Source organism: Apodemus sylvaticus, chromosome 3, assembly GCF_947179515.1.
Source record: "Apodemus sylvaticus chromosome 3, mApoSyl1.1, whole genome shotgun sequence".
NCBI classification, from domain to species: Eukaryota; Metazoa; Chordata; class Mammalia; order Rodentia; family Muridae; genus Apodemus; species Apodemus sylvaticus.
In genome coordinates this window covers 142134316-142151030 of record NC_067474.1, presented here as the reverse complement: position 1 = coordinate 142151030, position 16715 = coordinate 142134316, and the positions used below count along the sequence as shown (strand labels likewise).

Below are 16715 nucleotides of genomic sequence, written 5' to 3'. Positions count from 1 at the left end.
TTACAGTCCCGGGCATACACATTTACACACTCAAGTACACACATACACAGATATACAAAGACACAGGCACACACATGCACAGACACACACAGACACACACACAGGCACATACAGGAACACACACAGAGGCACACACATTTACAGACCTAGGCACACACATATACAGACACACAGACACAGGCACACGCATGTACAGACACACATACACACACACACACACACATACACACACACACGCACATGTACATATATCAAAATGTATGTTTGCTTGTCCTGAGATGGGAATGTGGAGAATTGTGGGTACAGGTACTCTAATTGATTCTCAAAGAAGACAGGTGTCATACTATAGTATTAATGATTAGCTTGACAGAATTTAGAATCACCAGGGAGACAAGCGAATAGGTATGCCTGGAGGGATTATATTGATCCTGTAAATAGCATCATTCTTGTGCTCTTTCATACATATATTCAAAGACTATATATATACATCTACACATATGTCCACATATATACACATATACAGTCTGAATATTAACCATCTGTAACATAACTTTTACTGCCTATATTGTAGATGGTGTCCTAGAAGATAATAACTTGCCAAGTTCACAATTCAAGGAATAAGTAGAGCTAGGATTTGGGTAATGCTGCCTAGGATAATTAAGCAAGAAGAGGAAGTCAAAAGGGGACTAATGGAGCGGAAAACTGTGGAGTGCCTGGGAGCCCAGAACACCATCCTGACTATTAATAACCTCAGAAGAGCACAGGGTATTTGATACATGCCAGGAACTGTACTAACAGCTCCAATGCACAGGATCATTGAGCTTTGTAGCTTTGCTGTGTGGGAATTTTCTTGCTATTATTTTATAGATGAACGAGTGGGGATTTTGAGTGGTTAAATAACCTGCCTGAGGTCATCTGGTTGCTAAGTAGTAAGTGTGAATGTTCAATCCAGTTAACTGGCAGGCTATGCTCTTGGCCAGGCAAGGACTGTAGATATCTTTGTGAAGCTTTATTGACAAATAGTTATGCCCATTCCTTGATGCTTTGCTCCTTGGGGAGTTAGAATCCAAGTGCAGAGCTGAGTGCCTGTGACAAACAGACCAAAAGTACTCTGTGTGTGTGTGTGTATGTATGTGTGTGTGTGTGTTTCACATGTGTATGGTATATGCACATTAGTGTGTGGCATGTGTACACACTTGTGTGTGGGTACACACCAGAGGAAGACGTCTGGTATCCTATTCTGCCATATTCTCTTGACATAGTGTCTCCTGTTGATCCTAAAGCTGGTCTGGCATCTAGCCAAGTCTTAGCGCTCCTCCCATCTCTATGCACTGGGGTGGGGTGCACAGTCATGCCTGGTTTTTGGTCAGGATGCTGGGATCTGAACTCAGATCCTCATGCTTGCCCTGCATGTGTTCTTACCCACTGGGTTATCTCTCTAGCTCCCTGGTTTTTATATAGGTGCACTGGGATCCGAACCCAGGTCCTCATGTATGCAATATCTTTACTGACTGGGTGAATTCCACACTGCATCCCTGCCATGGCCCAAGTGAGCGCTCAACACACGCTATGTCCATTCTTTTCTGTTTTGTTTATAGTTATTTGAGACCTTCAAGGACAGAGCTGAGAAGGCATGACAGGGAAATATCTAAAATATGTATTATCTTTAAGAAAAAGTCCCATCAACTCCTTCTTCTGACCCCCATTATCCACTGGACTAATTCTAAAAGTGAATGGGAGCACCAGAAGACTAACAAGGAGCCATCGGATGGTAACTAGTCTATGACAGAATGCCAGTATCGAAGCACTAGAACTTTAAATTTGCACAGGATACCCTGTCTATATGGGCCCAGATAGCTTGGCTTTGTGTGCATGTCCCAGAGGTTGCCAATGGGTATCCAATATGTTGAGCTCCTGGTGAAACCTTTTAGAGGTGGCATCTCCTGGGATGTAGTCAGGTCATGGGTCACTGCCTTTGAAAAGGATTGCGGTAACAGTGGGCAGTTATAGGTACAGGAAGCCTGGCTCCTGAGTCATTCCAACCATCTGCCCTTCTGCCTGGCCATGTAATCTCTGATTCATAGGCTCCCTCCACTGTGGTGCTGCTCCCTTTACCTCTCAGAGAGGCCAACCAGAAGGCTAGATTCAATCTTGGACTTTCAGCCTAAAACTGTGAGCTAGAGAACCCTTTTTACTTTAAAAAGTACCAAGCCTTGAGTATTTGTTATAGCAACAGAAGATGGAGTAAGGCATGGTCAGTTGCCCAAGATGGTTGGAGGTACTGCCTGGGGTCTATGGAAGCCTGAGATTCAACATGAACCCTCACAAGGTGGGGAATGACCAGGAAAGTGTTAGCCAGCAGGTACTGATGGAGATTAGGAGAGTGAAGTAGAGTTAGAAAAGAGCCTCGTAGAGAAGGGGAGAAGAAGATTAGTGATTTGAAAACAGAAGCAGGATGACAAAAGAATGTTACCAATTTTTTTTTTAGCCCCAGGGTGTGTAAATATGTAAGACTAAGCCATATGAGGTAAGGTACATCACAGGGAAGATACACATTCTGCCAGCTCTCTATAGTCTAGTCTAACCTTCCCTTCTGTACTATATTGCTGCCTCTTGGTTAAGTTCACTGGCCCTACCCTTGGGGTTCTTTACCACCAGGCCCTTACCTGTGTAGTCAATAACAAAGCCAGCATTGCTCACAGATGCGTCGCTGCGGAAGGCGAGGAAGAGGCTATTGCTGCTGCTTTCAATGCGGCTGGGGAGCTGTGAGCCATAGAAGCTTCCTATGAGAGGGCTGAGAGAGTCCCGTCCATCGTAGATGTGAAGAAAATCATAACCAGGCTCCAAGTTAAATCTGGAGAACAAAAATAGCCCACCCCCATCCCCCACTGAGGTCAAACAGGGCCTTGCGCTGGGGCCTCCCAGAAAACAAGCCCACCCATCATCCCATGGTTCCCTCTCCCCAAAGACTGAAGAGGATCAGGCTCCGGTGACACCAGTTAGGAGAGATGATACAAAATGTGACTTGGGGACACAGGTGTAAGATTCTAGTCAGTGACTATTCTCAGTTCTGTAGCCAAAGCCCTCAGGTCTTGCTCACGCAGGAGGGAAAACAAGTTGCCAACTTTGGGTAGAAAGGGGAAAAAATGGCAGGTGTGAGTTCAGAGCTGTTACCTGACTTCATTGGTCCACTGTCATACTAGTTTGTACTGACTTTTCTAAGAGCACAGAATTGTCCAGGGACCCATTGCCAGTAGGAAGGGACCTGCCACCAAGCAAAGCCTAGTTTTCTCCCTCGATCCCAGGCCAGCCATGGCCCTCTTCAGCATCTGCCACCACCTGGGCCCTAGCATCACCTTCAGAGGTCTCTCCCTGAACCACCTGACCCTAATGTGGGATGAGAATCCATTCTAATTGAGAACAGGAGTTTGTGGATATAATTTGTCCCTGTAGGGCAGCTAGCAGGGCCATCTAAGCTTTTGATATTGTGACATGATGTTGTCATCTGCAAATATGTCAGGCCACAGTCATAGCTATCGTGGGACACATGAGGCCCATAGGCTATAAGATGGACACACTAGCCTAGAGAGAATGTAATGGAAAATGACAGGAAGAAGTGGATTCTCAGTAGCCCTCATGCCCTGTGTGTGTGTGTGTGTGTGTGTGTGTGTGTGTGTGTGCTGCTCACCCCCTTTGGAGCTCTGCCTGGTGTATCTGATAACTCTTAATGTTGGCCTGCTCTCTGATGCATGATTCTGCTCTTAAGCATGTGCCCAATAAAGGCAATTTTAACTAAATCAAGTGAAAAGAGAGGAAAGAACTGACAAGTAAATGTGCTTTCAGAAAGCAGATTTCTGATGCAAAGGCAGGGACACCGAGATGGACCATTCAGTTGGACTGGGAATGAAGTGGCCCTTCTACCCTTTAGCCAAGACATGTGGTGTAGAGAGGGGTCACAACCTGGCTACGGTAGTGGCAAAGAGGTAATGTGAGTAGGGAAACAGAATGGGCATCTAGGAAGCAGATGTGTGTCTTCCTTACATGGAATCTTTCTATGCTGGTGTTGACTGCAGGGTTGACTCCTTCTTCTGAGTGATACAGTTTCTTTATTCTGGAAACTGCCCATTCTTTCAAAAGTCCTTAGAGAAAGGCTCTGGCTGAGTCTGTCTTGGTCACAAATTGTGGAATGACCTCATCTATCTATCTATCTATCTATCTATCTATCTATCTATCTATCTATCTATCTATCTATCAGTTTTGAGACAGTTTCACATTGCTGCCTAGGATGACTTTGAACTCTTGAACTCACTGCTATCCTGCTTCAGCACTGGACATATAGGCATGAGCCACCATACCCTGGTGGAAAACCATTTTTTCTGCCTATATCTCTCCCTAACTTCTTCATGTCATTGAATTTTTATCTGAGCCCTCTCAAGATGCCCATCACCATATCTGGTGCCAAGGACAGGGGACATATTAGACACAAACCTTCCTGAAATAGCTGGTACTGGAAGCAGCGGACGCTCTGTCAGCCTAATGGACACTGTGTTGGTAGATTGTCACCAGCGGTTTGAGCCTACCGAGAAGCTGCCTTTCGAAGCGGGGCTGCATCCCCACCTCCACATTTCAAATCCAAGCAGGTGCGTCTCAAAGTGCCCTTTAAGTCCCCATCCAGGAATGAGTGGGATTCCCTAACTCTGTGACTGGGAGGGCAAAACAGTGAAGATCCTGGGAGTAAAAATTCTGTGTCCTTGATGGCACCTAGCTGTTCTCAAGGTGGGACATTTCCAACAGACATCACTGTTGTTGATCTAGTTGTATAATATACGAGTGCTTACGGCAGGAAAGAAAGGTCGGAAGTCTATCCATGCCAGGCTCAGCCAGGGGATGCTCACCCACAGAGCAAAGCTCACGTGGTACCTCCGGCTGCCTCAGCTTCCCCACTTGGTTTCTGTATGGTGTTGTGGGTGTCTGATTGGATGACGCTATCTCGATCTGTTGCTATTTCTTCTTTTACTTGAATACCTCAGCAGAAGGGATGCTCTGTCCTGCCTGGGGCAGGCTCCATGTGCAGCTCCAGCTGTCTGCCTTGAATGGGCTTCCCAGTTGACATCTGCTGGCGGCTCTGAGCACCTAACTTGATCACAGTTTGATCTCTCGCTCCTTTTTTGTTCTTTTACTTTGGTTTGCTGCATACTTAATAAAGTCACTCCTTCAGAACAAACAACATGGCTACCATAGGTCAGGCTCCTGACTGCACAGAGTGGTCACTAGTGTATAACACTGGGTCTATGACATGTTCAGCCTCCAGGGAGGGACACACTCAGGCTTCCATGGTGGTCCAGCCTGAGCTTATCCCAGGGAATGAGATGACCCTCAACAGTGGGACAAAGAGAGGAAGCAAAGGAAGTCAATGGGAAGCAGAAGCAGAAGTGAGGTAGGCATGAGTGAGGCTTTGAGATGCAGGAAACCACCAGGCATTCAGTCCGACTGGAGCTCTGGGCACAGGGTGGGCTGGGTGGTAACCTGTTTGGACAGGTAGATGTGTGCCAGACTGTAGAAACTGAACTCAGAAATTCAAGCTCACTTACAAGGAGGGCAGATTTATTAAGGGATTAATAAAACATGAAGGGCCTGCCTGTTTGCTTCTTTGCTATTAAGTTGCCCATAAGAGAGAGAGAGAGAATACCCTGGAAATGCTGGACAAGACAGAGTGGCCAGTGTGAAGACTAAGACATCACTGGGATGGAAGATGATAAAGGTCAAGTGGAGGCAGGAGGTAGAAGCGTAAAGACGGAGATGTGGGAATTTGCTGGCGTGTGTACATACGTACCATACGGTGGTCACCTATACCACACACCAGACACATCTCTGTGACCTTTCTACCTAACCCGTGTACTCACAGGCAGTTCTCCTGTGCATGGAATGAAGATGTGAGTACTTGGGTTAGGTAAAAGGTCACAGGGACTTGCAATGCATCGGGATGGAAGGATGGAGAGGGCCATGCAATGTGGTAGGACACGGAGACCCAGGTTAGGGCTCCTTTGTGATTAGCAGCTGTAAAAGTGTAAGAGAAAGAGCATTGGCTGCTTCAGAGGTAAGGATCCTTTGCAAGGATCCTGTAGACACAGGGCCTGGGGCAGAGAAGAGGGCAAAGGAGAGAGGCAGCAGATACTGGAGCCCTCCGCCCATCTCCATCTCTCTTACCCTTGGACCTGAGAACTCTGCCACACACCTGTGAGGAGTCACCTGGCCACCCAGATCCTCAACCCCCAAGGTCTCCCAGCCTGGGAAAGGTACATACGTGTTAAATACCAGGGCGATGACGTAGTCCGGAGAGACGGTCACTTTCCAGTCACACTCCTTGCCTGGTGGGTAGGGTTCTGGGTAGTTTGGTGACAGAATGACTCCCGATGGTCCAGTTAGATCTCCCCCACAAGGAGCTGAGGAGAGAAGGAGAGGAAAAGTCTGTCCCCTTTACTTGGTCACTTAAAAATAGGCCATTTTATACTATGTTCATTTTATACTATGTTCATTTCACCTCAGAAAAAACTAAAACAAAACAAAGAAATAAAGAACCCTGTTGTTGTTGTTGTTGTTGTTGAGACAGGTCTTGTGTAGCTAAGGTTGGTCTCTAATTTGCCATGTAGTGAAGGATGATTTTGAATTCCTAATCTTCCTGCCTCCACCTCCCAAGAGTTGGGATTACAGGTGGTTTGCCACCATGCCTCATTTGACATGACGCTGAGGACGGCACCTGAGGATGTGCTGGGCAAGCTTTCTATCAACTGAGCTCAATCTTCAGCTCTCGATAAATTATTTAAAAACAAAAGCAAAAGCAAAAACAAAAACAAAAACAAAAACCAGGTTATTTTTCTGGCTGTGACCTTAAGGAAATTACATAACCTGCATATTTTTCTTTTGTGTTAAAAGGAGGCAATGTCGCCCTTAGGGGTTATCTGTGATGCTTAGTGGCGAGGTCTCATGGTCAAAATGGTGTCACCATTGTCTTTCAGGCATATGAAATATGTGGTATCTTTTTACACCTTGTCTTATGAATTCAGGAAAGCCTTTGAGTATTTACTGCATCTTCCTTGTGCAGGGTATCACAGGGAGTGGAAAACACCATCACGTTTGCCTGCCAAACGTTGTTGGTCTCCTTAGCTGCCAGCTCTGTTGGCATCTGCTAGCATCCCAGATGCCTTCCAGCTTGACTCCTTGCCGAAGGATGAGTATGCACCTCATCAGGACCAGGATGCTGCAATCCCTCAGGAGTCCACAGCAGCCACCCTCTCCTGTGCTGCTGGACTTCTCAACAGATGTGGAGGATAGGGTGACCAGGCATCCAGCAAGCTATTATCCCAAGGGCCTCCTTCAGCCTCTCACAGGCCCCAGGCAGCTCACTGCAATCCGGACAGGGCTGTGCTACGTAGTGCAGATGCTGAGAGCACAAGCAGAAAGTGGTAGACAGTGGACAATGGCTTCATTTGGAAACTGGGGATGCTATCAAAGTCAACAGTGGATGGTGGGCCAGTTAGAGTGCAGGGAGCTGGAAGAGGTGACCGACATACCCAAGACAGGCACCACGGTTGGGGAGGGCACAAAAGGGTGCAGCAGAGGGTCAAAGGGTTGGCCAAGGAAGTAGCTCCTGGCTTGTACCAGAGCTGAGCTGTTGAATTGCTTACACACACATTGTTGAGTTGGTTAGCTCCCATAAGGGTGCCCCCCCCAAAAGTCCCCATTCAGGCTACAGGGGTTCTAATATAGGCAAATGTTAGCCCAGAAGACTCATGACCAGGGCATCTTTTCCATGGAAAGATACATCCTGTGAACCATGCTGAGTCCATCTGAGCAGGATGTGTCACCTCAGATGAAGTGCTCCCTCATGCAGTCTGACAGTTCAGTGAGCCGAGGGCGAGGATGGAGGCTGCTCTCCTGGACCATACACAAAGAGGAAACTGAAGCCCAGAGAAGTGCAGTAATTCCCCTTGTCATTCTAAGAGCCAAGCCTAAACTTCCTGGCCCCATAGTGTATCTCCTCCTCTGGAGGAGTATGGGATGGCTTCCAAATGCTAGTGGTCCAGTAAAAGAAGAGCGTCGTCCACTACAGGCTCGTAGGAGAAGCCCAGACATGAAGTCTCCCCTAGCCGAGCCCCCATTGATTGCTCCCTTTACTGAGCATTCACTTGAGCACAGGGTTGTGCAGGGGGGCGGCTGGTTAGGACCACAAATCTGGGTTGTGGTGCCCTATCACAAAGAATGGCTTTGCCAGACTCAGTCTTCAATGTAGGAAGCTTGTGCCCCCAGCCTGAATGTATGTGGACTGTTCTCCGGAGTCTCCGTGATGTCACTATTCTGGGTCAGGATTCCGGCTTCAGTTGCTTTCTGCCAACCCAGGTCACGGGTCCCTCTCAGACTTCTGCAAGCAGGGCGAATATGGGTATTTCTAAAACCCCCATTGCTATCCTGCCGGGCCCTAAGGCACCTCTGGTGGGGTGAAGGGCAGGTTAGGATTTCACACCTCAGCTTTGACATGGCTTTTGTGTAGATGATCCCCTAGCACCCCTTGTGGAGAAGCCAGACTTGAACCCAGGAACTAGAGCTCTAAGCTCCTGTGTTGACTTTACCAGGGCTAGAGCCTGGCATCCATCACAGGCAACGTTCGACAAATATTTGCTTTCTTTCTTTGTTTCTCTCCTGTAAGGCAGGGCCATCAAGGCCAGCTAGCTCTGCTCCTGGCAGACTGCCAAGGAGCTGGAAATGAGGGGCTCATCACTGGGATTTCCAATCTGTTTGTGAGAGGAGGCGCACTCCCCGAGGCCATGTGCGGAAGAGTGTGCTATGAAAGCGAAATTAACCTCACTGGCCTGCTCAGTGCCCAGCCCAGCCCAGCCCAGCCCAGCCCAGCCCTTCTCAGGGTGCTGGTGCAGGTGCAGGACTTGCTTTTCTGGAAAGTATATTAAGAGGGTCACAGCCTTGTGGGACAGGGGACACTGAAAGTGGACACAGGGGCCTCCGGATGCCTCTCAGCAGAACCACTCCCCACCCCTGACCCCAGCCATGGGATTCTGGCTCAGTGTAAGGAAGGGAGCTCAAGGATTTGAAATACAAAGAAGGGCATTGGGGGCAGAAAGGGAGGGAGATGGCATCTGAGGAGATGAGGCCTAGCTATCTTGTCTCTCTACAATGCCACCAGGGAAACGTGTATTTTCTCTCACAGGCGAGGCTCCCAGGGTAAGACTTGAACAATTTCCTCAGTGAATGACAGATCCTCAGCCTGTACTTGGGTCTGATTGTCTGCACACCCCGCTTCTTCACACTGCTGGGTTGATTCCAGGCTCTCCCTGGTTTATGAGTTGACCTCATTTCCACCAAGGAACTGGATTCAATGTCTTGCTTTCAGTACCAGATCCCAGAGCTGGGACAAGTCAAGGCCAGGCCTCAGATATCAGGGTGGCCCTTACCGTGGAACCTTCCAGGGTGAACACAGCTGGGAGAGGTCTCAGGAAGTCCCCTCAGTCTGTCTCTAGCAGGGAGGGCGCATTGGTGATGGGAAAGCAGGGGTTTTGTGCTCAGCCTGGTGTGGGCGGGAATCTTGGCTCTTGGGTTTCTTAGCTTTGCAATTTGGGACAAGATATCCAAATTTGTCTATTTTGGTTTCTGTAGCTATAATGAGGGAATGGTGCTAAATTCAGGGAGCTGCAGGGAAAAGCTAAATGGGGTTATCTAAGCAAATGTCTCGTGTGAGGCCAGCACATGTTCGGACTCAGTGGACATCATTTCTCCCTCCCCCTCCCCTCCCCTTCTCCCCCATCTTCTACTCTCCTTTTCTGTGACAGGGTTTCTTAGTATATATCCTGCAGACCAGGCTAGCCACAAACTTAAAGATTTGCCTGCCTCTGCCTCCTGAGTTCTGGGATTAAACTTGAGTGCCACCGCTGCTTGGCTGGTCTCTCTACTCTTGTGTGTCCACCATCCATGAGCATAGGCAGCAACTGAGTTCATCATTTCACTCAGGGAGAAAAAGAGTCACAAGCATGTGAGCACCTGGGTCATGAGAACACCTGCCGCATGTGAGCACCTGGGGCATGTGAGCACCTGGGGCATGAGAGCACTTGGGGCATGTGAGCACCTGGGGCATGAGAGCACCTGGGGTATATGAGCACCTGGGGTATGAGAGCACCTGGTGTATCTGAGCACCTGGGGCATGTGAGCACCTGGGGCATGTGAGCACCTGGGGCATGAGAGCACCTGGGGCATGACTCATTCAACCTAGACAATGGTCTGAAGACAAAAGGATGGATCTGCCTGGCTCAGAACTCTCTGAGATAATTTTTGGTAGTTCATGGGATGTGTGTGGGTGCAGAGTTTGTATGTATATTTATGTCTCTCTCTGTGTGTGTGCACGCACATGTTTGTGTACGTGTATATGTGTGTGTAAGCATGTCTGTGCACCTGTGTTTCTGTGTGTGTGTCTGTGACTGTGTATGCATCTGTGTGTGAGTGTGGGCAGGAAAACTGGGTTTTCTGCATCATTCTGCTGTACCATCCTTCTGGGCCCAGGCTCAAAAGGCAGCTGCCTGCTGTGTAGAGGAGCCTGGTGCCCACGACCCCAAGACTGGAGGAGGAGCAGGAGCCCGGAGCTGCTCTGTACCGATGCACGTGGGTGGGCTGGGCTGCCAGAAGAATCTGTTCTGGATCTTCACGCAGCTGATCTCTGCGCTTCCCTGCAGAGCGTAGCCTGGGTCGCATTGGAACACGGTGGTATCACCGGCTTCCCAGCTGTCACCACTCCGACTCCCATTCTGTGGGACTCCGGGGTCATTGCAGGAGGTTGCTGTGGACACTGAGGCAAGAGAACAGAAGAGGGGGTGGAGCTGATTGAGTGTCTGCCTGTCAGCCAGACTCATAGCTCATCAGCTCTGCTGATTATCACTGCCCTTGACAGTGACCACTACAGTGGGGCCACATCATCGTGCCCACCAGCCTGACCCATTTACATTACCATCCCCACTGGCCAAATACTTCACTGTGACCCTCAGGCATCTAACACAGTGGTTCTCAACCTGTGGGTCCCAATTCCTCTGGGGTGGCATAGCAGATATCCTGCACAGCAGATATTTACGTTATGGTTCATAGTAGTAGCAAAGCTTCAGTTATGAGGCAGCAACAAAATAATGTTATGGTTGGGGGTCACCGCGACAGGAAGAGCTGTATTAAAGGGTCACAGCATTAGGAAGGTTGAGAACCACTGATTTAGCAGCAGGTGTATTTTAAAAGTTTGGTTGCATTGTTATGAGCACAGAAATGGATTACGTTTACACAGACAATGTTGTTCCACAGACAACGCTTTGCCGTCTCATACCATGATCAGTTTGAATGAGGGGAATGCAGTTTAAACACCACAAATCTAAGCAAAAGCGTCTGGGAAGGATTTGGGATTGGCCTGCTAGGGTTGCCCATGAGGGTCAGAAAAGTCTGCTGAGGTCAGGCCTTTCCCTATGTAAAAATAGCCATGGACCCTTTAGACCTGCACCGCATACAGGAAAACATCAGATATTTGTAGCCAGTGGCAGAGCTGAGCTCAAAATCAACCTAAGTGTCTGGTCCGTACTAAAAACTCGGAACAGGGGCTGAGCAGATGACTTGGGGACGAGAGCACAAGGACCAGAGAGCCCTTGGGAGAGCTGTGTGGCCCTGGCAGCTGGCCTGGGGTCCCAGCACTTGGGAAGTGGACTCAAGGGCAGCTCTCTGAGACAACTAGCTATGATGATTGAATTGGGATGCCTTGGATTCAGGGGAGATTCTCAGCAAGAAAAATGTAGCATGATCCAGGAAGACCTGGCTGCATCTAACCCTGGCCTCCAAACCAAGCCAGACATGCACACACATCCATACATGAGGACATGAACTTATGCATACATGCCCTATGAGCAACATACATACATGTGAAAAAGTGGGGGCGGGGCTCAGCAATGGAGGAGAGGTTTGTGCACTGCTGCTTAACTAGGGAGCAAGCTTATAGAGTCAGCAGGGGATAGAAGGATGGAAAAGGGAATAAATGAATTAAGGACTGAGAGAGGAAGGGAGGGAGAGGGAGAGGGAGCACAACCCAAGGAAATTCAGGCGCTGTGGTAGCATAACATCACTGTCACTGGACCAATACCTGGTGCAGGCGATGAGTAATGGGCCAAGGAGGAGGATGCTGTTGCTACAGCTGATGACAGAGGCAGGGAGGTGACAGTGGTCACTGGTAAAGTCAGAGGGAGAGCTGAGGCAGCCATTATACCCTGGCTGCCTCCCCAACCCTGTCCTTTGTCGCATTTGCTCACCAGATCCTAGAGGCAGGCATTTTCTGGAGCTCCTGGGATTTACCTACAGCTCCCTACCCCAGGATTGGGAGGCTTTTACTTTATACTCCAACCAAAGGGTCTACTGTGACCCAGAGTACACAGTTCACATTGGTTTTTACACAAGGGCATGAAACCTCCAATCCCCCAGGACAGATGCAGCCGCTCTGATTTGCCAACACAGGCACTTCAGTGGCAATGGCCAAGGAGTGGCAGGCAGCCCCTGTCGCCAATGGCACTCAATACCAGATCTGGGGGTGCACGGTGTGCTACCTTTGATTCCACTGAACCAAAGGCAGCATCTGACAAACTACATCCTGCAGGCAAATCTGTCCCTGTGCTTATTTCCACAAATAAAGTTTTATTTAGACACAAGCAATGGTCAATTGTTTACACGGTATTCCACACACGGTATTCCACGTTCCTGCTTTGAAGGAAGACTATGAATTGTAACAAGCCACATGGACCACTAAGGCTGAAGAACTGGAGTCTTTGACAGAAAACTCTGTCAAAGCCTGCTCTGTGGTGTCTTATCTCCCCTTCGTTTCTTTTTCCTTTTTATCTCTCCCTTCCTTTGTTGTTCCTTCTGTCTTTCTGCTTTTCTGCCTCCGCTTTCCCTTTTGAGAAAACAATCTGAGAGTTGGACCTCGGGCTTCCTCATGCTAGGCAAACACTTCACCACGACCCTGTCATGAACATTTTACATTTTTAGATAGGATCTCACTAAGTTGTGTAGGCAGTCCTTGAACTTGACTTCCCAAGGCCTCAGCCTCTTGGGTGGCCCAGGGCCACAGCCTTGTGCCACCACGCCCTGCTGTCATCCTATCTCAAGCCCTCTCCTTTGGAGGATGCTAAAATCATGCCTTATTTTTATTCACTTGAAATAATGCTCTATCACTATGTCCCAGCCACTGTCCTAAACATCTTCCCACATGGTCCGCTCATGCCCCTCCCCCTTCCTCACCACAGGACCCTGCACACCTTCTGTCTGTCTGGAATGGCCCTGCAGCAAGTCTCCTATGCCAGCTCCACCTGGATGCTCAGTTTTCAGCACATACCACTTTTTAGACAGGCCTCCTTCATCCTCTACCATGATTTATCCTTAACCCTCCCTGTTGCTGTTGTTTTCTTCAGAGTATCCTGTTCTGTTCTTGTCCCAGCACAATCTGTAACAATGTTGCTAATTTACTTGTTTGCATCTTCCTTGTCTATCATCCCGGCATCTCTTTGCCAACAGAGACAATTCTGCTCCTCACTCGATCCCCAGGGTCCTCGGTACTCAGCCCTCGACAGTGCTTAGTAAATATTTGCTGGATAAATGAATGAATGAATGAACAGATCATCACCATTTGACACTCGCTGGACTTATTTAGAAAGTCAAATAAGAATTATCTTCTGCCTTCCCAATTAAAAACAGACTTAGCTTTCATCCCCATCGTCACGGGGTGCTGTACACATGTAAATGATTCCCTGGGAGAAAAACAGCTTGCAGTTCTGGCCACACTCAGAAAGGTTATTTATATGTTAGGCAACAGAAATGTGATGATTGGGCACCAAGGTTGGGAATCCTGGACACAGGGGTTTCGATCCAGACTCTGCTGCTGATTAACTCTATGACCTTGTATGAGAAACCACACAGACCCTATCTGCAGTGTGGATTAATAATAGTGTCCGTGGCATCACGTTTCTGTAAAAACTCTTAAGAGATGATCTAGTTGGGAGCTTAGCTGCTGCCCGCTCTGTAGATGGCTGAGATTACGCTGCCCGCTCGCCTCTTGTGGGTCTCATATTCTCCCTTGAATGCTCCTGGATTTGAGCAGCTTGCCAAAGCCTCCAGGGAAAGGCTAGATCCTCCAGGTACCGATAGGATGTTAGCTGTTGCACAGTCGTGTTTACTTAATAAAGCCAAGCTTGTGCTAATCGTCCCTGGCATTTCTGCCCAATCCCTCATCAAACATGCACTACCAGGTTCACTGTGGTAAGCCGTTCTCTCTCCCAAGAGGAGTCCTGGTATTTGCTAACCGATGACAACAACAGACAAGGTGACCTTTTCTGAACCTTGGGTGTACTCAGAGCACAGGGGCCAGGTTGTCATGGCCTTTCTGGAAACCCGGGCTAGGTAATTGTGATTACTCTGATCAGATAAGATTGCCTAGGGAAACCCTGGTATCACGGACCGCCCCTCCCCGATTTCTGGTGTATTCATGACTTCATGTGTTGCAACACCTGCCGCATATATGGACTCCAGGGAGCTTGAGAGGTCTGGCTTCATACTTTTAGAGAGATGTGTGATGCCAAGGAGATGCCACTCAAGATGGGCAGGAGGGCTGGTATTGGCTGGTGGTAGAGAAACAGAAGTGACATGCCAGGCTGGAGATGCTTGGAGGGTGCCAGAGGCTGTGGTAACTTATTCAGAACAGGGGGATGAGGAAGTGGCAGCTTTAGAGACAAGCCTTGAAGGATGACTCTGGTTCCTGGGAGCTGGGCCTGGCCAATGCGGGATACAGCTGCAGGAGTGAGCCTTAGGTGGTTCACACAGAAGTGTGCCTGGGGACCATCCTGTGGGGCTACAATGAGGACACAGAGGAGTTCAGATGATGCAGACCTGTGGGATATTCATCTGGAGTAGTCCTGGGCTTTTGCTGTTGTTGTTGTTTTGTTTTAAGCCATCCCTGTCTGCGTGCACACAGTCAGAGAACATGCATGTGTGCTTTAATTATTCATGTGACTCCTTCCCCAAGGGAGTGCCTCGGGCTCTTCCATGCTATGCCCTCCCTATGCTGGGAATCTTCTCTTGCTTCTATTGCTCATCCCAGCAACTGCTAACGTTTGCTCCGTGAAAAGCCAGCCTCCTGAGACGGCCTCGGAAAAAGTCACTCGTGGTCAAATACATTTGGGAAGTGTGACTTACCGGTCACATTTTGAATTTATGAGTATGAGCATCTTGAAATGCTCTTGGAAGCTGCATTAGCGTTACAGATAATCCGCATGGGTTTGCCTCTACCAAGTCTCGTTTCCAACATGGCTGGGTCATGGGCATTTGTTTTTTTTTTTTTCCAGTACCAATTACTATTCCATGGAGCTTCAAGAATAGACCAGAAATGCCAGGCCAGAAGATAGCACATATGCTGTGGGGACAAGCTACCATGTCCAGGTTCCCTCAGTATCCTGGAGGGCCTTGTTGCAGGCATCCTCCCTATCATGAAGACTCAAATCCATGATGCTTAAGTCCCTTGTGTAAAAATGGTGCATATAGCCCATATGATCCCTGGTGTGTATTAAATCATCTGTAGGTAACGTCTAATACTATATTATATGGAGATAGCTATCATACAATATTGATTGGGAATAATTATAAGAAAAAAGTCTGTATATGTCCAGCACAGATGTGATTCCACCCCTCACACACACACAGAATTTTTGGCCCAGGATTGGTTGAATCCATGAATACAGAACTCTCTCGGCCTCAGTTGCTCAGAAAGTTGAGAGACAGAAAAGAAGGAGCAGAGATTCTGAGTGCCGGAAAATCAGCCAACTCAGGACCTGGGCATTTCGATGTTGCCAGTTTTGGGCGGCTCTTTGTCATGCAGCTCCATAACTGGCCACTGCTGTGCACATTTAATTAAACTGAGATTACTAAGATCATTCTCATGCTTGGCTTCTGGTCCTTTCCAAGACCCGCACTCAAAAAAGAACCAGAGGACACGACATGGACACTTCCAGAACAGAGACCAACACCACTGCTGAGGAGTCTTCCTCAACATCCTCCCCATTCACCCTGAGGGACCACATCCTTCTTACAAAACCCACTCTTCTCTCTCAGTGTTCTTCACACCCAAGATGTTCTATTTCCTGCCTCCTGCTCATTAGAGTCCCCAGAGCCTCTGAAGTCCAGCCTGCTAGTATCTGCCCACGGCTTTGACCACTCCATCCTTCAGATACTTGCTTTTCCCCAGTTACTTCTATTCATCCTTTAGGCATGAGTGTAGGTAAAGCCTTTTCTAGAACATATTTCTTGATGTTTATAGTGGCCTTGGCTGCATGCATTTCTCCACTCACATGGTTCTTAGGTCCTGAGCATCTCCCAATCTGCTAGCTTTCCCCACCCATGTAAGCTCGGCATGCATGGAAATATTTTTGTGTGTACTCAGGGGTATATGCATATACACTGTGTGTGTGTGTATGTGTGTGTGTGTGTGTATTAGAGAGAGAGAGAGAGAGAGAGAGAGAGAGAGAGAGAGAGAGAGAGAGAGAACACATGCCCATGTGCAGGCCACAGGCTAACCTCTAGCACTATGCATGCATTGTTTCAAAGATGCTGTCACCTTTTTTTTTTTTTTTTTTAAGACAGAGTCTCTCACTGGC

At 48.3% G+C, this 16715-nt stretch overlaps 1 protein-coding gene across 1 annotated transcript in view; it reads right to left on the bottom strand.

Annotated features, from left to right (window-relative positions):
• Window positions 1–16715, bottom strand: part of Csmd2 (CUB and Sushi multiple domains 2) — a 563664-nt gene that overhangs the window by 104718 nt on the left and 442231 nt on the right. Inside the window, exons 27-29 of the mRNA XM_052177421.1 lie at window positions 10655–10846; window positions 6305–6443; window positions 2667–2854 (exon numbers count right to left, since the gene is read on the bottom strand). Of these exons, the coding sequence (XP_052033381.1) occupies window positions 2667–2854; window positions 6305–6443; window positions 10655–10846 (519 nt within the window). The remainder of the gene's footprint in view (window positions 1–2666; window positions 2855–6304; window positions 6444–10654; window positions 10847–16715) is intronic.